The sequence below is a fragment of the Amphibalanus amphitrite genome, unplaced genomic scaffold, assembly GCF_019059575.1.
Source record: "Amphibalanus amphitrite isolate SeventyFive unplaced genomic scaffold, NRLGWU_Aamphi_draft 001695F_arrow, whole genome shotgun sequence".
Lineage (NCBI taxonomy): Eukaryota > Metazoa > Arthropoda > Thecostraca > Balanomorpha > Balanidae > Amphibalanus > Amphibalanus amphitrite.
Window position 1 is genome coordinate 6,142 of NW_024883188.1, and position 22,816 is coordinate 28,957.

At 49.5% G+C, this 22,816-nt stretch overlaps 1 protein-coding gene across 1 annotated transcript; it reads left to right on the forward strand.

The window, feature by feature from the left end:
- The first annotated feature begins 296 nt into the window (after positions 1–296).
- Positions 297–22,332, forward strand: LOC122374689 (carbohydrate sulfotransferase 11-like). The gene is made up of 5 exons (XM_043353591.1): positions 297–408; positions 979–1,114; positions 11,924–12,117; positions 14,426–15,560; positions 22,228–22,332. Exons 2-4 carry the CDS (start codon positions 982–984, stop codon positions 15,191–15,193), a joined length of 1,095 nt encoding a protein of 364 aa, XP_043209526.1. The 5' UTR covers positions 297–408; positions 979–981; the 3' UTR covers positions 15,194–15,560; positions 22,228–22,332.
- Positions 22,333–22,816: the final 484 nt, after the last annotated feature.

Sequence of the window (22,816 nt, forward strand, 5' to 3'; positions counted from 1 at the left end):
GAAAACGAACTGATTCATAGGAAGATGCATGAGCTGTCCTAACTTCAAAATCGAGCTTTGGAGCTCCATACTGGGAATCGAGACTAGATACTTCTGCGAATGATGGAGATTTGAATCGAATGGTTTTATTGCTCCGTTGTATTGCTTTCTGGCACTGTGCAACATCAAAAGCGGCGCAGTGAGCCAGTGGGGCGCGATATCGCACCTGCACGACTCTGTGAGGTCGCCGTCTGGCGCAGCGCCAGCCACTGGTGCACCCCTCCCTCGAACTGGGTCGGCAGACGGTAACTCTTGGCGGCCGGCGCCGGTCGCACCGCCGCCTCCTCCTCAGACCGGGCCGACACTCACGGGAGACGCAGCGCCGCCGACGTGGGTGACCTGTGCCGGGTGATCGGTGACCTGTGCCAGGTAACCGGTGACCTGTGCCGGGTGACCGGTGGCCTGTGCCGGGTGACCGGTGACCTGTGGCCCGTCATTAGTGACCGGTGACCAGTGACCTGTGACCTGTGACCTGTGACCTGCGACCTGTGACCTGTGACTGCCGACGTGGGTGACCTGTGACCGGCGACCTGTGACCTCATCCAAAGATGGCACTCCAGCACCAGGTGACCTCACTGCGAAAATCTGCTTCCTAAGCTGGACGGGGCTTACCTTGTTTCGCAGTTTTAATAATTCCTATTGTCGATTATTACCACAATCCTGCAAAGGAGACAACGTTCATGATACCCTCATAATGTTCGACTAATTTCAATAGCTAATTACTTATTTAGCACTGTGTTCCTCCAAAACGCATGAAGTTATGTGAAACACAAGACCAATTTGATCTGATCGAAAGGGGATGCAATATACATTAACCCCCCCCCCCCCACATGGGCTAGTTGAGGCCAATATGGTTTCACTTTTTCAGGCCAAAGCCTAAACATTGCGACATGGTATAACAGGACTATGCTGGCATATAATAACCCCATTCTGTTTCAGACGATGCCATATGGCTTCAGTTGGATGGCCTTGAGGAGGAAGCTACCGCTCCTGCTGAGCGCTCTCACTGTAGTATTCCTTCTGTCAGTCAATCACATAATTCTAACACCAGCGTCTAGAGCCAGCGAGCAGGCTGGTAAGAAGTTTAGATACGTCCTATGCAAGTTACTGGTGGGCTACTCATTTCATGGATGTCTTAGGAAGTTGCTTGTAGTTACGCATTAACCCTCGCCGGTCGAGGGGAGGGGGCCAGATGTTTTTTTTCGCGATTCCTCAAAGCACGCTAGCGATATAGAGCTGAACGTTGGTACACCTGACATTCAATTCAAGCCAGAGCTCGTGACACCAGCTGCATTTTAAGATCAGGTCAGATCACTGACCTATGGCGTCATAAGTGAGCATCCTCACGGCCATAAAATGTCGCAACTTCGCAAAGCCAGGGGAGCTTTCGCACTAGGAAGATGAAATTAACAGGGTTCATCCAAACAAAAGTACATCATTCGACGCGCTCGAGCATAAAAACATATTGGTACTACTGTAAGATCGTGGCTCTGCGACCATTTTTGGGGACGCTATTCACCAAAAACTTAACCCATGGCTTGGGGCACTTGACCTTATCTCAGAGGTCACTGGTTGACCTGAGACCTAAAAGTCAGGTATACATACCAGTCGCTGCACTGTAACGGCGCATACGATTGCTTTTTCCGCCAGGCTCTAGCTCAACTGAGGGTAAAATGGCGAGGGGGCTGAACCCACCCCTGACCCTATGTAGCGAGCCCTAGAAACCGATATCATGCTGATGACGATTTAATAATCGAAACGCGTTCAGGCTATATTTTTCCGTGTTTTACTACTTGTCTCTATCGACACCTATAATACAATCATCCATAAGCGTAGGAACCATGGGTGCAAGGGTGCAGCTGCACCCACAATAGGGTAGCCTGGGGCAAGACGCCCCAGATAATTTATTCTGCTACATAACTTTTGTCCCACATCACCTGGAAGGCCAAATTTGTGCTCAATGCGTTCTTTGGACATTTGACTTTAAATTCCATCCCTCAAATTAATTCACTTATGATCGGACTCCCAGCTAGGAAGTGATTTGTGAAGCAACTGCAAATGGGGCATTTTGCCCCAACCCCAGGGCAAAACGCCCCACGGCCTGGGGCAAGACGCCCCATACTCTAGATTAAAGATTAAACATGCTAGTTGACTAAATCTTATATGAGAGGCTCGTTAGACCTTGGGAGGCACGGCACTGAAGTTAGCACCTTCCATCCTGTCAGGTGTTCAGCTATGACACTATTGTATGTACAGGTTTTTCACCTGCCTCATAAGACCAAATAATAAATTATTGCAATGCAAATGATAACAAAATACTTCCTTTGCCATTAATTTGCTGAGAAAAGTACATAAAATTGCCTAGAAACTTACTGTTCGCCACCTACCGAACATTAGGAAGTGGGTAGTCGGAACAACACATGAGGTAAAACGCCCCATGGGGCTTTTTGCCCCGCGACCTACTGGGGCGTTTTACCCCATCACGTAGTTTGGTCAGAGAACAACGCCTTGCACTCCAGCAAGACATAATTTAAAACGGACCAACCCAGCATTATAAGCGTTAGACAATAGTTGTTCAAAATACATAAAAGTCGTTAACCTGATGTGGACCATAAAAGAACGCCATGATGCATAATATGACTACAAAACATAAAAATCACTCCAAAAACAATTTTTTGGCTATATCTCCCTAAAGAGTTATCACAATTTCTTTCCAGTCTGCTCATATAATGATCATATAGTGCACGTTTTATAGAAGAGAGGATGTTTCCCCAGAACATTGCCAGTTCCGAGAAACATCGATGAGGCGTTTTACCTCGGCGGGGCGACTTGCCCCGGTCTACCCTATTTATCCAGTGGGTGCAGACAATGTATTCTGCACCCACAATAATCTGAACCAAAAACCCCTTTTTCATCAACACTACTTCCCATGCAGCACGGCAAATTCAGGATATGTTGCCTGCTATCCATCTTTCGAAGCATTTGCTACTGTGATCAGTGATGGTCTTCAAAACTTACATTTGTGCTGAAAAAAAAGGAAATGGAGCATGTGATTGAACACATACCTAACCGATGACCCACTGTCAAAAATGTTAGCCCGATATCTTCGAAAATGGCTAAGTTGGCCGCTTTTACTTTTTGCGGTAGTCAATATTGACAATATTAGCCCTCGAATGTGTGCAGCGTTTTCCAGCTTCTAATGTGTAGGGGGAGGGGGAGGGGGGTCGGTCGGACCCCCTGCCGTTCGGCCCCTGATCGAGCTAGAGCTTCGCGGAAAAAAACGAGGGTGTTGCCCGTGACGAGAGGAAGCCGATGATACCCAATTTTAAGGTCCTACTTCATTGGTTGACCTTCCAGGTCAGGTCAATATTCCAAAAGTCGGGAAAATCGGGACCTGCTAGAACTGCGTAAAGTGAAGCTGTTATCGGGTTTTTCGGGGTACTGATCACAAATATCTGATGTTAGTTTTGATCACAGATGATTTCTTCATGCATTTAGGCCAGATCGGGTCAGGTCAGGTCAGGTCAACCATTAGGCGTCCTACCGGCTATCCATAGTAGGTGTCAACTACCACTGACGGCGTCGTAGCATGTCACGAAAGCACTAAAACTACTTCGTAAACGTTCAAATGGATGCTAAATTCGAAATCAGCCCTATAAACTACCCTAGAAACATGTAAAACCCGAAAAAGTGAACCGAGGTCATCAAAGGTCAATGACCTGACCTGACCTTCAGGTTATCTTCACACCCACCGTGATGCATGGGAAGAACATCATTTCACATGTTTGGACGTCTACAATCACAAAAAGACTAGAAACGCGCGGATAATGTGAGCTGACATACGCCAAATCGCGATTCCGGCCGAACATGGTCTCGAGAATCAGGTCACAGGTCAAAGGTCTTTTGGGTCAGAGTCATGAAATTTTTAGAGTATGGTGTAAAACTGATCAACTCGAGGGTACTAAAAGTTTCGTCGCGATCGGCCGCTTTCTGCGCGAGTTATTTGCGAACAACCATGGGGGGGGGTCATCCGATCCCCCTACACATGCGAGGGTCAATGCTTCCAAAATCCAAATGCACTTATCGGTTGGTACCTTTTCGACATGGTACACCCTCAAAGCTCGTAACGAGCCTTCGCTCGGGTGTCGCCCCCCCCCCCCCCCGCTTCACCGGCCATGACTGGATTTCTGCACCCATGCACCCACAATGTTCCAGCCGTTCCTACGCCCATGCAATCATCTCCGCATTAAAGCCTTTCTCATGTTGTGAGTGCTCAAACCGGTAAGTGCAAGCCAGACACCCCAATTTGGCTCTCTACTCACCAGTATATCGCCTTTTGGGGCGACTAACGGAGCGAGCGAGGGGTGAGTCTTGCATGAGTTGCACGTGCGAAATTTCGAGGGGTACCTCCAACTGACTTGTGTACGGCACCCTACTGACCGGTTTCTAGCGATGTGCCAAATTTGAGCACAATCGGTCCAGCCGTTCTCGAGATCTGGGAGCGCCACCCTGCATGTGCGCACGTGCAAAATGGGTCCCAACTGACTTGTGCACGGCACCCTACTAACTGGTCCCTAACCGAGTACCAAATTTGAGCGTGCAGCAGCACCCCAACTCTGGCACATGGATAGGCAGTGCCTAGTGGGTGCCTACCTACATGCTAAATTTCAGCGCAATCGGCCAAGTGGTTACCGAGATATTGCAACAATTACAAAACTGACACCTCTTCGTTTTGCACGTGGCACGTGCATAAGGGGTCACCCACATGCATCGGGAATAGTCCAATACTTGGTAGAAGGAATGAAGCTACCCTGCAAAAATTACCGCATGTAAATCGGTCAAGTGGTTGCTGAGATATAAGCCTCGCAAAAGCGTCCGCACGGCCGGCCGGCCGGCTCCGTAAAAACTAATGTTAAGGTGGGATGGTCAAGTTAAGGTGATAACTTTGTTACCAGTATAGCGCCTTTTGGGGCGACTAACGGAGCGAGCGAGAGGGTGAGCCTTGCACGTGCGAAATTTCGAGGGGGTACCTCCAACTGACTTGTGCACGGCACCCTACTAACCGGTCTCTAGCGATGTGCCAAATTTGAGCACAATCGGCCCAGCCGTTCTCGAGATCTGGAAGCGGCACCCTGCACGTGCGCACGTGCAAAATGGGTCCAACTGACTTGTGCACGGCACCCTACTAACCGGTTGCTAACTGTGTACCAAATTTGAGCGCAATCGGTCGAGCCGTTCTCGAGATCTGAAAACGACCCCTGCACGTGCGCACGTGCAGCAGCACCCCAACTCTGGCACATGGACATGCAGTGCCTAGTGGGTGCCTACCTACATGCCAACTTTGAGCGCAATCGGCCAAGTAATTACCGAGATATTGCAACAATTGCAAAACTGACACCTCTTCGTTTTGCACGTGGCACGTGCATAAGGGGTCACCCACATGCATCGGGAATAGTCCAATACTTGGTAGAAGGAATGAAGCTACCCTACAAAAATTACCGCATGTAAATCGGTCAAGTGGTTGCTGAGATATAAGCCTCGCAAAAGCGTCCGCACGGCCGGCCGGCCGGCCGGCCGGCCGGCCGCTCATACTCAGAAATTTCCGTTATTCTACGTAAGACTCCGCTCGCTTCGCTCGCTCCGTAATCAGTGCATGTCCGGCCGGAGCGCTCTTAATTGGTAACGGGAGCCGTTTTCACGAAGGCTATCTGGTACACATTCGGCTCACATTTGGTGCAGATTTGGTGCAAATTCGGTCTAATTACGGAGCGAGCGAAGCGAGCGGAGTCTTACGTAGAATAACGGAAATTTCTGAGTATGAGCGGCCGGCCGGCCGGCCGGCCGGCCGGCCGTGGTCACGCTTCTGCGACGCTTATATCTCAGCAACCACTTGACCGATTTACATGCGGTAATTTTTGTAGGGTAGCTTCATTCCTTCTACCAAGTATTGGACTATTCCCGATGCATGTGGGTGACCCCTTATGCACGTGCCACGTGCAAAACGAAGAGGTGTCACTTTTGTAATTGTTGCAATATCTCGGTAACTACTTGGCCGATTGCGCTGAAAGTTGGCATGAAGGTAGGCACCCACTAGGCACTGCATATCCATGTGCCAGAGTTGGGGTGCTGCTGCACGTGCGCACGTGCAGGGGTCGATTCCAGATCTCGAGAACGGCTGGACCGATGGCGCTCAAATTTGGTACATGGCTAGGGACCGCTTAGTAGGGTGCCGTGCAAAAGTCAGTTGGGACCCATTTTGCACGTGCGCACGTGCAGGGTGCCGCTTCCAGATCTCGAGAACGGCTGGGCCGATTGTGCTCAAATTTGGCACATCGCTAGAGACCGGTTAGTAGGGTGCCGTGCACAAGTCAGCTGGAGGTACCCCCTCGAAATTTCGCACGTGCAAGGCTCACCCTCTCGCTCGCTCCGTTAGTCGCCCCAAAAGGCGTTATACTGGTTATAATCGCTGTGTTTACGAGCGAGCGAGCGCAGCGAGCGATAGAGTTCATTACGGAGCGAGCGAAGCGAGCGGAGTCTCATACTGAATTAAGGGAAATTACCACATGCCGAGATATCCCTTTAACATTAGCACGTGCATTTGGGAAATGGCTTCGGCCCGCCTCGGCTAATGTTGAAGGTATTTGGGAAACGATTCGGCCCTAGGGCTTTTTTATTTTCCCAGACAAAATTTTACTGAATATTCTGAGCGGAAGAACCAATTTCAAAGAAGATATTTACGGATTGTGTGTTCACTAACAGCAACAGCAAAAGTAAGTGACTGCGTGTTTACTTACTTTTGCTGTCAACGTAATTCAACTAAACAAGGTTATCGTTCCAATGCCAATGTATTTATTGCTGCAGAACATGGTCGGAATAATCATTATTTCTACATTATGCACGCAAAAAACGAACAATTTAAATGCGTGAAACATCTTAACGTGCCACAATGAAACATTTGATATTGTTCCAGCTGGGATCCAAGACGCGTTTGATTCAGTGTTTTACCCAATTTTCAGTTTTCCTCACGGTTTCCTCACTCCTGCTGGACTCCATATTTTTATTCTAACTTCTGGCGCTTCACCATCTTCATCCTCAGCTTTTTCAAACCCTAAATAAGGGGGAAGTAGGAATTTCGGTATCGGTAACCCTGGCGTCACCGGTAGCGTTTTCGTTCAAGGTTAAGGTTTCCTGTATTAGGCAGCATTAGGCCATCGTGCCAAGCCGAAGCATGCTGTGACGTCACTGGGTAAGAGAACGTACCACGCTATCAGTATCGACTGAGACTCAGAACGACTCAGGCAGACTCAAACTAACTCAGACCGACTCAACCGACTCAAATAGATTCCGATCGACTCAGACCGACTCAGAACGACTCAAACTGACTCCGACCGACTCAACCGACTCAAATCGATTCCGATCGACTCAGACCGACTCGGAACGACTCAGCCGACTCAAATAGATTCCGATCGACTCAGACCGACTCAGAACGACTCAAACTGACTCAGACCGACTCAATCGACTCAAATCGATTCCGATCGACTCAGACAGACTCAGAACGACGCAGGCAGACTCAAACCGACTCAGGCAGACTCAAACTGACTCGACCGACTCAGAACGACTCAAACTGACTCAGACCAACTCAACCGACTCAAATCGATTCCGATCGACTCAGACCGACTCAGAATGACTCTAACTGACTCAGACCGACTCAACCGACTCAAATCGATTCCGATCGACTCAGACCGACTCAGAACGACTCAATCTGACTCAGACCTACTCAACCGACTCAAATCGATTCCGATCGACTCAGACCGACTCAGAACGACTCAAACTGACTCAGACAGACTCAACCGTCTCAAATCGATTCCGATCGACGCAGACAGACTCAAAACGACTCAGGCAAACTCAAACCGACTCAAGCAGACTCAAACTGACTCTATTTGAGTCGGTTGAGTCGGTTTGAATCCACCTGAGTCTGTCTGAGTCGTTCTGAGTCTTTCTGAGTCGCTCGGAATTGATTTTAGTCGGTTTGAGTCTGCCTGAGTCGCTCGGAGTCGATTTGAGTCGGTCTGAGTCGTTCTGAGTCGGTCTGAGTCGATCGGAATCGATTTGAGTCGGTTGAGTCGGTCTGAGTCAGTTTGAGTCAGTCTGAGTCAGTTTGAGTCGGCCTGAGTCAGTTTGAGTCATTTTGAGTCGGTCGAGTCAGTTTGAGTCTGCCTGAGTCGTTCTGAGTCTGTCTGAGTCTGCCTGAATCATTCTGAGTCTGCCTGAGTCGCTCGGAATCGATTTGAGTCGGTTTGAGTCCGCCTGAGTCGTTCTGAGTCGGTCTGAGTCGATCGGAATCGATTTGAGTCGGTTGAGTCGTTCCGAGTCGGTCTGAGTCGATCGGAATCGATTTGAGTCGGTTGAGTCGGTCTGAGTCAGTTTGAGTCGTTCTGAGTCGGTTTGAGTCGATCGGAATCTATTTGAGTCGGTTGAGTCGGTCTGAGTCAGTTTGAGTCTATCTGAGTCTCAGTCGATACTGGTAGCGTGGTACGTTCTCTTACCCAGTGACGTCACAGCATGCTACGGCTTGGCACGGTGGCCTAATACTGCCTAATGCAGGAAACCTTAACCTTGAACGAAAACGCTACCGGTGACGCCAGGGTTACCGATACCGGAATTTCATCTTTCATGCTCAACGCAGCCCAATAATGAAAAACACAAAAACTAATCACGGTGACTATAAATATGAACATAGTACTAATATAATATTAACACAATATTAAGATTAAAGTGTAAAATATCAAATGAATATGATATTAACTGTTGCGCCGGTACGGCATGTGGTAAATCTCTTCCCAACCTTGGGCTGTGAAAATGCAGTTTTATTCACCTCGTTTTTTTGCTACGGACCTCGTGCCTACCGGCACTCGGTCCTCCGCACAAAAAACCTCGGTGAGTAAAACGCATTTTCCCAGCCCCGGTCGGGAATATATAATCCTGAGTATGAGCGGCCGGCCGGCCGGCCGGCCGTGGGGACGCTCTTCAAAAGCTAATATCTTAGGAACGGGACATCCGATTGACAAGCGGTCTTCTTTACTGAATGTCACTTGGACGTAAAAGTTCTGTGGTGTGATGGCCACCATGCGTTCTTGCCAAACACCGCACGTGGCGCGTGGTAAAGTTGGACATTTTTTAAGAACCCCCAAAATTGCAACCTCAATAACGGCACAACGGTTGGGCCGATTGAATTGAAACTCGGTACACGGTTAGGTCTCCATCAGATAATTCATCTGCATGTGTTAAGGTTGGGGTGCTACAGCACGTGCGCACGTGCAGGGGGCGCTCCCAGATCTCGAGAACGGCTGGGCCGATTGCGCTCAAATTTGGTACACGGTTGGGGACCAGTTAGTAGGGTGCCGTGCAAAAGCCAGTTTGGACCCCGCTTGCACGTGCGCACGTGCAGTGTGCCGCTTCCAGATCTCGAGAACGGCTAGGCCGATTGCGCTGAAATTTGGCACATCGCTAATGACCGGTTAGTAGGGTGCAGTGCACAAGTTAGTTGGAGGTACCCCCTCGCAATTTCGCACGTGCAAGGCCCATCCTCTCGCTCGCTCCGTTGGTCGCCCAAAAGGCGTTCTACTGGTACTGAATTAAAGGTAGTGTGCCACCTTTGAAAGATTTCCCATTTTATTTTTCCTAGGATAAGAAGCTTCTGTTTTTACCTAATATCGCAAAAAAAAAATCAAAAATGGGCCTGGAATAGTGCCTTTTTCGCCTAAAAGTTTTTCGGTTTTTAGATATGTATATTGTATAACAACTGTAGTGGGCTCACCTGCAAACAGGCGTCGGGCAACAATCGCGAATGCGGCGCACTTGTGACAATAAGCAAAGGTCATTATAGTGTTACGACCATACGACGTACGGGAATGAGTTATCAGCTGTCTAATCGTAGACAACACAATGTCGAGTACACAATGTAAGCCCGTATTGGTATTGTTTCTTTTATTTGGCTGTCGAACATTATTTATGGTTTGAAATATGATTTTATGTAAAATAATTGATATGAAAAAGCCGTCTTATAAGTTATGACCCCATTTCACCACACGCAAGTGGCAGAAATGACAATGATCAGCTGACGCATTTTTCTTGGCCGAAGTCAGAGCGCGCGGCCCGACGCACCACGCGTACCTATTTGGAAATTCCGACCTCGACGAGCATCAGAAGCCACCTAACAGGCGTGTTCGAAACCGCAGGAGATGATGATGAACGGGTTTATCGAAACTTGATTGGATGAGCATATCGGTAATAGCGATTTCAGTGTGTGCATTTATTGTTCATAGTGGTGTGAAATGTGGTTGGGGTACGACCGACAACCGGTCGGGGCGAATTTCGCACTGGGGTACTCAAAATTTGAAGAATTTAAGACGTTTCCATGAGTTTTGAAGGTATGGATAAGTTCTAAAAATCCGGTTCTCCTTATCTGGGCCATTAACTCCATACGGTCCAAGAAAGCTGGCACACTACCTTTAAGGGAAAATCCTGAGTAGCGGCCGGCCGGCCGGCCGGCCGTGGGGACGCTCTTCAAAAGCTAATATCTTAGGAACGGGACATCCGATTGACAAGCGGTCTTCTTTACTGAATGTCACTTGGACGTAAAAGTTCTGTGGTGTGATGGCCACCATGCGTTCTTGCCAACCACCGCACGTGGCGCGTGGTAAAGTTGGACATTTTTTAAGAACCCCAAAATTGCAACCTCATTAACGGCACAACGGTTGGGCCGATTGAATTGAAACTCGGTACACAGTTAGGTCTCCATCAGATAATTCATCTGCATGTGTTAAGATTGGGGTGCTACTGCACGTGCGCAGGTGCAGGGGGCGTTTCCAGATCTCGAGAACGGCTGGACCGATTGCGCTCAAATTTGGTACAGGGTTGGGGACCGGTTAGTAAGGTGCCGTGCAAAAGTCATTTTGGACCCCGTTTGCACGTGCGCACGTGCAGAATGCCGCTTCCAGATCTCAGGAACGGCTGGGCCGATTGCGTTCAAATTTGGCACACCGCTAGCGACCGGTTAGAAGGGTGCTTTCCACAAGCCCGTTGGAAGTATCCTCTCGCCCTTCCGCGCGTGCAGGGCTCACTATCTCGCTCGCTCGTTCTTCGCCCAAAAGGCGTTTTACTCATTTACTGGTGCTTAGAAGTGGTCAGTTTGGGTTGCACACTGCACAGTTGCTTATTTACCTGACTTTTTTAAGTTACAAGACATTATTTTCGATTAAAACACTGAAATAGAATCATGATATAAAGATTGAAGACATTGTTGTAAAACTATGATGATATGAAAAATATATGTTGTAAATTATATTTGGTACGGATTTGGTCAAGCTTGAAGTACGAGCATTCGCCAGATCTTACATCGTGAAAACGGCTGAATTGTCTAAAACAAGCGTCTTTGCCATCAACAGACAGTGGGCCGATGACCCCAAACTGTTCAGCGATATTTTGCTGAGACACACCTGTGCTCAGTAATCCAATAGCGCGTGAGAGGCCATTCTCTATAGGCCCGTGACCCGTTTAGTGGCCTGTATGTCTACAAATGACTTCGCCTCAGCTAACAGTCACCGCATAGGTGAAGTCAGTCATGCGTCGTGACAATGTGTGTGAATGACTTGAGTGGAAAATAGTACTATCTACCTATAACAATAATATCACCGCTACAACACTTCAATCAACAGTAAAGGCGTATAATCGTGGAAAATAAATGTTGCAAAACTTTTGGGACACCCTGTAGAAAACTGAACTGGGAGTTAAAAAACTACACAGAATTTAGAAGCTAAAGAGAAATTTGGAGAAGTGTCAGCCCACCTTTGCGAATCACGATTTACAGCTTTTGGTTTTTCAGAATACTCTTCAATGTCTGCTGAAGACGATGAAATGTCACAAGAACACATACATCCACTGTTAAGGAGTCGCTGCTCTGCAACAAGATCTTGGAGGCCCCAAAAGACGTTGGATTATGTTGTTAAGCGTCCATGGCTGCTCAAATATCTCATATATAATGATGAGCATAAGCTGATATACTGCTATGTCCCAAAGGTAAGCGCAATATTCCTTTTTTGTCGGTAAAATATCACAAACTGAATCGCAAAAATTGTAAATGCAAGAGTGCGAATGGTACCTACCTACTGTGCGCACGCCTATCCAGTGGCGCGGGAACTTCTTCCAGACTGGGGGGGACTGAACCATAATAGAAATCAACCTAGGGTACCCCCAAATCTAGTTTTCCCACCGGTTTTAGGCCACTTATTTTTCAGACCTTGGCCTTTTCAACAACAACAAAAAAAAACACGAAAATATTTTCAAAAAGTGAGGCATTTCGTCTCAGCTGATGAAGAAACTACCGTTTTGGCAACCTGGAGTAAAGGTTTTAATCTGCCAAATGAGTTGCCGAGCCAGTGAAAAAGGTGGATTTTTCACTTACATGCTTTCTTCCTTTGTGACCCTAACCCCTAATTTGGGGAGGACAAGCTGCCCAACGGTTCCTGGCCTCATGAAACGTTGTGGGGCAAGCTTCCCCCACTGCCTCCTCCTCCGCTTCCCGCGCCTATGTATGAATCTATGAAAATATGTTGGTAGATTTCCTATTTCGATTCCTCCAGCTGGAGGGGGGGGGGGCTCAAATACATTACGAGCCCCTCAGCCGAAAAGCTGGGGGGGGGGCTCAGCCCCCGCTAGCCCCCCCCCCCCCGGTTCCCGCGCCACTGCGCCTATCATTATATACAAGTGCGTATATATATTTTACCACATGCCGAGATATCATTAGCACGTGCATTTGGGAAATGGCTTCGGCCCGCCTCGGCTAATGTTGAAGGTATTTGGGAAACGATTCGGCCCTGGTACCGGTAGGCTGTGCCGCATGACCCGAGAGTGAAGCGGCACAGCCTACCGTATGACACAGGCTCGGGTCGCCTGGTAGAGCGATTTGACCGGACGCTGCGTACCACCGGCTGGGGGGAGGGGGAGGGGGGTAAGGGTCAGGCCTGTCGATTTGGCTCGGCTCGGTGGATGAGGCGGGCTGGAGTGTGGTGTGGGGCGGGGGTGATGTGGGGAGGGAGTGAGCGGACCTGGGGCTGGGTGTGTGTGGTCACTTGTCGCATAGAACCGATCGTAATCCACCCTCCAAAAATTCGCTTTAGAGATATTCACAAAACCCAGGGGGTTCAAACACCCATATCCTAAGTGGGGTGCGGAAGGACAGGTAAGGGTCCATACGGTCTCCTCATGAATTGCAGCAGAGAAAGAAAACAGGTTAGTCACCAAATAATCTTTCTGAAAAGTGGACTAATTGCAAAGCCTCCCACACAAAAAAATAACATCCAGCACGCGAAGCGTCTCGAACCGGGCCTCTCACTACCGGTCAGTTTGACAGTGTAGCAATCCTACGCTGAGCTACACCGGATCGCGGATTGGGCCGGGGCACAGTCCGGCCGGGCTGGCGGCGAGGCCGGGCAGTCGGCAGCAAAGTCAATGAATGTTTTTGTGGTTTCCGGTGCCGGTCGCTCTAGCTTGGTGGAATGATGATGGATCATTGGCAAAACTTTCAACGTTGAGTCCCGGTTCGAGCCTCATCGGGACTCCGGCTACTTTTCCGAGTTAGGATCTGGTTTGAATTTTGATTTTAGTGGTTGCGAGCCATTTATACGGTTTTATACCTAACATGTTACATGTCGATTGTCGATTGATTGATTGATTGATTGATTCATTCGTTAATTTAATACATGTCGACATTTAGCATACGAATTGACATCCAGGATCAATCTACCATTTTCATAACCGTATTGCCTAAATATCATGCATATATGTGGCACAAGACCTATATGGTTGCCTCGATACCGTGCCAAATCACGTTTTGCACAATGCACGCAAGTAAAGAAAATTATATTCGCTGGGTCTTCCGTGCATTTTGCTTAGCAAAACCAGGAATGCAATTGTTAAGCGACGCAAAATGTACAATGCAGCAAGTGACCACACACACCCGCCCAGCCCCCATGGTCCACCAACACGCCCCACACCACTCGCCAGCCCATGCGACGCCAACCACCGAGACGAGCCCCTCCCCCCGCGCTGGTCTGACGCAACAGCTGCAGTCTACAAAGCGCTCCACCCGGCGACCCGAGCCGATGTCAAACGGCGTGGATAGACTTTGCCGCTTCACTCTCGGGTCATGCGGCACAGCCTACCGGTACCAGGCGGCTGCTGCCAATGCTGAGCCATAGGAAACCAGTGGATAAAGAGTAGCGGACCATCAACCTGTACACGACTGTACTATGGCCTCTACCCACCCAAACTGTGACCGGTCGTATAAGCATGACGTGCTCTCACCTCTCCGTGGCTCCTCTTTCAGGTCTCCTGCACACAATGGAAGAAACTGTTCGGCATACTGTCTGGAGTGTTCCCAAACGTACCCTTCAACAACATAAGTTCTGCGATAGCACACAAGTCTCGCATTCATCGCACGCTATCGCAACTCCCCGAGCCTGAGGTCCGCCGACGGCTGGAAACGTACACCTCCTTCATGTTCTCGCGACATCCGCTCGAAAGGATGGTGTCCGCCTTCCGCAACAAGCTAAACCCAGGCATTTACAATCTCCCATATCGCCAACTATACGCTGTTGAAATAATGGGCGAGCCCAAAGGCAGCATTTCGCTACACGACCGCACAAATGCATCCGTCGCTGCGGAAAATCTGCCGACGGTAACGTTTGAGAGGTTCGCCGAGTGGGTAGCCGAGGCGGGTCCCGTGGACCTAGACACGGACAGCAAGGAAGGGCAGCACGACGAGCACTGGCGTCCGATGGTGGACCTGTGCCACCCGTGCACCATCCCGTACACGGTGCTCGGCAGGACGGCCTCCCTCGCCGAGGACGCCCGGCTCGTGCTGCGGACCGCCAACATCACCTCGGTGAAGTTCCCCGAGGGGTACCGGTCGGCCACCCCGGACGTCACGGAGAGCCTGGTGAGCCTGCTCCGGACGGACGTGCTGAAGGGCGTGCTGCGACACTACCTGCAGGACCTGTTCCTCTTCGGGTATCGCCCACAGGAGGTCTTTCAGAATACAACAGCTCGTGACATCGCCCAGAGCATATATGAGGAACTGCTGGCAGAGGCTTAGTGCCTTGGACTTAGCGGACTTAGCCTACTGTTTAATTGTGCTCCTGTTGCTCCTTCCCACGTGAAGGTGGCAAGTGGGAACGTACACAATTAGGTACCTACAACATTTTATGAATATCTTTTTAATTCACGGCCCCATGCAACTGCAATGTCCGTCAATATGTGATAAATATTTGCATCGCCAACATCCGTGTGTGTGTGTTTTTTTTCTTTTTAAATACCTGTCCGCTTACTTTCTTAGCGGTAGTGCAAGCAGTCCGGTTCCATGAACTTTGTTCAGACAAGTTACCACTCGTTGTTTTTGTTGGACATGTCACATGAGTGGAGCGACATCTCTACGTTACCTACATACATGTCAGACTATGTAGGACATAGGCGTAGGAACAGGGGGGGGGGGCCAGGTGGGCAAGTGCCCAGTGCCCACCCACTTTTCGAGGTGGGGGGGGGGGGGGCAACTATGTGTTTTGGCCCACCCACTTTTTACTCGAGGCCCCTCGTCTCGATTTGAGAGGACGTCGTCACCTTCCAGAATAAACAAACTCGGTAAAAATAAGTTCCACGAATCCCCACGCACGGACTCCAAGGGGCCGTGATGGATCCAAGGAGGCCCCCTGTTCATGCTTATCAGTCGAAGCCCCTGAGACTGATGGCCTGAGAGGCCCTAGTGGATCTGAGGAGGCCCCCATATCCACACTGGTCTGGAAGGCCCCTCCATCCACACTAGTCAGAATAGGCCCCTGACACTGGCGGTCTAGCCGAGGCCCCCTACCCTCACTAGTCAGAGGAGGCCCCTCTATCCTCAAAGTCAATAGTCAGAAGAGGCCCCTGAAACTGATGGTCTGGGAGGCCTATCCATCTACATTGTAGTCAGAGGAGGGCGAGGCCCCTGAGACTGATGACCTGAGAGGCCCTTATAATCACACCAGGCAGAAGAGGCCCATGATACTGATGGACTGAGAGGCCCTTCTATTCATACTGGCTACAGGAGATCCCCAAAACTTTCGGTCTGGGAGGTCCCTCAATCCGGCACCAGTCAGAAGAGACTGATGACTGATGGCCTGGGAAGCCCTTATATTCACACTAGGCAGAGGAGGCCCCTGAGACTGATGGTATGAGAGGCCCTCATATTCACACCAGTCAGAAGAGGCCCCCAAGGCTGATGGCTGTGAGGCCCTTCTGTTCATATAACTGGTCACTGGAGGCCCCTGAAACCGGTGGTCTGGGAGGGCCCTCTATCCACACTAGTCAGAAGAGGCCCCTGAGACCGATGGTCTGAGAGGCTCTTATATGCATACTGGCCACAAGAGGCCCCTGAGACTGATAGTCAGAGAGGTCCACTCGTAATGAATCTGAGGGGGCCTTCTATCCACATTTACACTTTTCTAGGGAGGCCCCCGGGACTGATGGTCTGAGAGGCCCTTTTATTTATACTGTCCACAGGGGCCCCCTGAGATTAATGGTCTGAGAGGCTCTTCTATTTATACTAACCAGAAGAGGCCCCTAGGATTGATGGTCTAACAGGCCCTTCTATTTATACTAGCCAGAGGAGGCCCATGAGACTGATGGTCTGAGAGGCCCTTCTATTCAAACTAGGCAGATGAGGCCCCTGAGAATGATAGTCGGAAGAGCCATGCGGCGGCAACTGGCCGTGGCCATATTTCGGCTCGGTAGGGCCCCACAGAGCTCATGAGAGCACCTCAAGGGCTCCTAAGTAGACACGCTTATACCCATAAGGGTGCCACGCCGGCTTCTGAAGGCTCCTTGTAGGCATCTAAGGGCCCTTTCCGGCCTCTAACGGCTCCACCCGCCTGTGATGGCTCCACACCAGTGTTTATGAGCGCCACACAGCGGCGCCTTTGAGGGTCATACTAGTGTCTCTTAGGGCCCTATTATATCGGTGGCTCTGGGGGCCCCACACCGGCGCCTCTGTGGGCCACCACACCTGTGCATCTCAAGGCTCTATATGTACATCTAAAGGACCCACACCGACACCTCTGAGCATGGGCGGCGCCACCGGGGGGGACGGGGGGACAGGTCCCCCGCTATCGAAAGTTAGGGGGGTACAGTACCCCCCTATCGGCGAGGCCCGTTCAATACGGTTGATAATAATGCATTATAGAGCTATCCGTCGCATTTAAGCATCGTTGGTTAATCAAGGCAGGTTGATTGCTGTTGGGATGCATCGCAGGGGGTCCTGGCCGTCTGCAAAAGGTGTGGAGCTGTGATGCCTGTAGTTATAAGGTGATCGGCAGGGCCTCGGGGATCGTGCCCCCTTTTTGGGGCGCCAGGCAGGGTTATTACTTATTACCTCCCCACACCACTGCCAGACCCCATTGCCGATAAAACCAAGTTCACTGAAATTCCATAGACTTCCGTTACTATATGAAAATTTTCCATTCCTAATTAGTCAAATTCAAGCATGGCAGTTCTACCACAGGAACCATTTGAAATCTATGCCATTTAACCCCAGCACTTGTGGGGAGAAGTGTTCGGATAGATCACGGGCAGGACCAAAAAAGCACGCAGTAGCCCAAGACCTTATAATTGGATATAGCATCGGCTCCCTCTCGTCAAGGGGTTCGATAACACTCGTTTTTTTTTTTAGATGTGGGATGAGGTTTCCAGAGACCTTCATTACCTCCCAAAGGGGTTGCCCCGCCATTTGCCAATCCCTGCTGTAGTTGTTACGATTGGAGGGTGAATATGAGAACGATGCAGGTCGTGCCAGCTCGATCATGACGAACACAATGGTGCCGACATCACAGCTCTACTGCCATTTTTGACGAAGTTAATCAACAAGCACCGGAATCCTACCCTGGGGCATTTCACCTGCAGAGGTCGCCGGACCTGAGACCCTTTCACTCAATTTTTTCAACGGTGCATGCGCTCGTTTTTCCCGCGAAGCTCTTGGCAAGTAAAATCCATCAGAAAGTGTGATCAAATAACGGCTGGTGACCTTCCATGACCTAGCATGGCCTTTTGAGTGACCACCGATGACATGACCACTGACGGCTAGCCATTAGCTGCACCCTGCCCGTTGCATATGGATCAGGTGGTGATGTCATGATTCTGAAACTATATTGCAGTTTTGGCGCACTTGTCAGAGCAGAAGACATTCCCACTTTTCCTCCATGACCATATGATGGTGAAGCCCTGAAGCTGACCAGACGTAAGATCGAAAATTTTAAAGTACGAAACGTAAGAATAGCTGGCACTGCTACTCATATACCTAAGCAATTCGCAGCTTGTAGGAAACCAGCTTTGAGTTGGCAAGACTGCAAATTTTGATTTAGAGGCAAGGATGCTTGAAAAGGTGATCGATCTTAGGTGTCCTAGGATAAGTTTGGAAACGGGATGCACCATTCGATGTGTTTTGGGCCTTGCCAAGTTTCGCGGCGTTACGTGCCTCGCTTTTTTTGCATATACGATCAGTATCTACTTTTGGGATTTTCGATTTTCGGTCCCCGTCCCCCCCTATCGAAAACCCGTGGCGCCGCCCCTGCCTCTGAGGGCCCCACACCAGTATCTCGGTGCTCTGAAGGCCCCACACCGGTGACTCTGAGGACTCACCGGCTCCTGAGAGCACCATGTTGATGTCTAACGGCTCCACAAGGCCACTGAAGGCACCACACAAACTCTTACTGAGCTCTAATGTCCATGCACCGGCCTCTGAGGGATTTAAGCCAGCGCATTCGTAGCTCCACACCAGCAATTGTAAGGGCTTCACACTGAAGTATCTGAGGGTTCCACACCGGTGTCTCTAAGGGTCACATACCGGCATCTCTGAGGGCCCCATACCGGCGTCTCCGAGGGTCCACATCTGGCGGGTACCCATCAGCGACTGAAGGTCCCACACTGTCGACTCCGAGAGCCCCATCTGCGTCTGGGAGCACCATGCCGTCTCTAAGAACCACAGCGGCTCCTCCGTACGAAAGATGGGCGTCTGCATGCCAAAGGGGAGCGGTTCTGAGACAGTAGGGCACCTACATGCAATAGAGGGGCGCCTATGAAGCCCATAGGGGCGCCTCAATGCGAAAGAGGGGCGCCTCTGAGGCCTACATATATGGGCGTCCACATGCAATAGAGGTCTGCAAATTGCAATTGATCAATGCCATGGGGGTGCATTCATAAGAAACAGGGGCGCCGGCATGGCAAAGAGAGGCGCCTTCAAGTGTCCATAAAAGAGAGACGCCTATGATAAGCGCACATTGTACAGGGTGACACAAAAAAGCGGTCATCACCAAAATTCGAATAACTTCGGAAGTTTTATTCAGATCATCACCAAACTTCGGCCACTTTAGGTCACACCTACGTATCAGACATCCACCAAGTTTCAAGTCTTCACTACGAATACTTTTAGTACAGTGTGTGTTTTACGGACGCTCCACAATGTGCTCCAGGTGAGCGCCCCGGCGCTGCAGGGCGAAGGCACACCTGCATCCGGCGGGCAAAGTTGCCGATAACCCGATAAGAATAACGTTTCAGGGGTAGCACACCCCCTGAGCACTGTCTCCAGAGGCCATTGCACTCTGTAAAGTGCACAGCCATCGCCTAAAGGCGCCTATGAAGCTAACATTTGTGTAAGGGTTTTCAGGGGTCATGCGCCGTTTGCGGCAAATAGATTCTAAAAAAAAATCGGAGGGGGAAGAAGTTTTAAAAATGGTGCGGACTTTCCGCACTGTTCGCTTTAAGGTGCCCTGACACTTGCACGACTTTTGGTCACGATTTTGTCGTGGCAAGCCGTGCCATTTTCGTGCACGAACTGGGATGGCTCCCGCACTGTTCACGACTAGTGCACGACCAGTTCACGACGATTTCACGAATAATTCACGAATGCGTGCCCATCAGTGTCCACATTGACACGGACTGGCACGACGAGTTCACGCATACTTTCCGCATAGTTTGCGCATAGTTTACGCACTTCCCGCATTGGCACGACAAGTTTGCGTAAGTTGTGCCGACTTGGGCATGCCATATAAAAATGGGACCTCCCATTTACCAGTTTCTCCGTGTCCTGGCCTGACCCATCGTGAGCTCCAGTGACGCAAGTGTCCTGACCGTACTCAATGTGACCAGTTTGACCTGGACTGACCTATCGTGACTTTGGCTGACCTCTGTGACCTGGCGTAACCCATCGTGACCTCATGGTGACCTCTGTGACCTAACCTGACACGGTGTGACCTAATTTGACCTCTGTGGTCTAGCCTGAGCCCGTGTGACCTAGTTTGACCTCTTTGACCTGAAATGACCCGTTAAATACATTTTCGGTCATAACTTCCCATCTAGGCGTCCAATCGACTCGGGAAAAACACCAAACAATCCCAAATTTTGCGCTGCGAAGCAAGCCGAGATCCACACATTGGCAAGGGCTGGTACGACGAGTTTACGAATACTTTCCGCATAGTTTGCGCATAGCTTACGCACTTCCCGCACCGTCCCGACGAGTTCACGACGAGTTCACGAACAGTTTGCGCATAGTTCACGATCCGGTCACGAAATTTTGTCGTGACCAAAACTTTGAACATTTCAAAGTTCTCGCCCCGACATGGCACGAAGTCCCGACGAGCTAACGCACACTTCACGTCAGTTTACGACTAGTATGCGCACGGGCACGATTCGATTCGTGCCAATGCGTGCCACAAAACCGTGCAAGTGTCAGGGCCCCTTAACCCGCGCCCCACTGGGGGGGGCTATTTATAGCCCCCCCTCCCGTTTTTCTGCAATAACTTCCAAACCGCTTGACAAATCGACGCCAAACTTTCAGTACCTTCGGCTGCATCAATTTGACACCTTGTGTCAAAATTTCAACTTCGTAGCTACCATAGGTCGGCCGGAAATGACGTCAGAGTGACGTCATGTTCGTCCGATTTCGACGCAAAACATTGAACCACGGCAATCGCTCCCAAGAGCTCAGTTTTTAAGCTAGATCCAATTTCTTTGCATGAAATAACTCAGAATTGACCGCGCTATCAAACTGCTATCTCGGATTTTCAAAATTTTGAAAATTTCGAAAATTTTATATAATAATATTCAAAATTTATATTTTTATATTTTTTTCAAAAAGTTTTTGACTTTTCGAAAAAACCGGAATATATGTGACAGAACGCATGATTATGACTAACTCTAGCAAGTTTTAGCTAAATATCTTCAAAAATGGCCAAGTTATACGCATTATTGCAAAAAATTCACAATTATTAATTTTTCAAATCAATTTTTCAGTACGTATTTGGCATCGTACACCATTATAAATGGCACCATCGTGTTCCTGAGCTCAAACTGCATCCAATAGACACCTTTTTTGTTGAAAAATTTCAACTTCAAAATTTGACCTTTTTTGACCTGAAAGTGACCTGACCTAAGCTAATTTCGACTCAAAATGACCTTGAATGACACAGACGACATCAAATTCGAAATCTATGGCCTAAATGGACCATAAAACATGTGTCACGTGACCGACGCATGATATAATATTTTCGTGACCTGTGATGACCTGACCCTGACCTGAAAATCAAAGTACAAGTTTGGTACCCTCAAGGTATCTAGAGCATCTGTTCACGAGTGTGGAAACCAAAAATGAGCCTGATGTGACTTGTAAGACGGCGGCCAGAGCCCAAAATGTGAACAAGCCAAAGTGCTAATAATTTTTACTTTGACCTGACCTGTGACGTCATCGGTGACCTCGAGGTCAATGAAATTAGGTTTCGCTCGACAGTTTTTCCGGGGCTATCAGACGCCGTTTGAATTTTGACGATCGGCCCAGTAGTTTCGGAGTTAGGAGGGGGGGGGCTATGAATAGCCCCCCCCCCCCCCAGTAGGGCGTGTTATACACAGACCCCAGTGGGGCGCGGGTTAAGCGGTTACGCCCCTGGGTACATCTGCCTGATCTCAGGAGCTAGATTTGGAGGTCATACTTGAAAGCAGCCAGCAGGATGAGGCAAAAGTTGGAGGCCCCTGAAAATAGGAGGCCCGCTGGAAAAGGAGGCCCCTTGACAGGGTGGCCCACCCACTTTTCATGACGTTCCTACGCCCGTGTAGGATCTAAGTTTTCTTTTACCAATCATCTTATACAAGACTGGCAAGTGGCAGCGCTCAATTATAGACAGTTACCTATGTCAGACAATATAAATACCTAGATAATGGTAATCGTCGGCGTTTTTGTGTGTAGGATGATGGCGTATGACAGCGATAGTGGGACGTTTATCGTTATATCCCAATCGCTGTCAAATGCAAAAGAAGGGCACAATGGAAATCGGCAGCACAAGCCACGAAACGTCCTAGTCCTATTTTTTTTATGCCTACTGAACGGAGAGACCGGTTTTGATAATCATGATCTGGTTTTATTTCCGAGAAAGGTTGGTCCGTGACTTGAGCTGAGTAGGCTCGAATGCACTGCGACCCTCCTCTCCCCAGCAGAAAAATCGGCGGGCTCAGCCTAAGTATCTTGGCTCAGCCCCTGCGAGCCCCCTGGCTCCCGCGTATATGTTTTAAGGCAGCCAATGGTTCTGAATTGCGCTCTGTACCAGTCGTTCACTGAGCGAGCCACGATGAATTTATTTACAAATAAATTTACAGTTTTTGGATGTCTGTAGCCCTACCTACCTATCGTGTTTTCGTCGCTGATTCG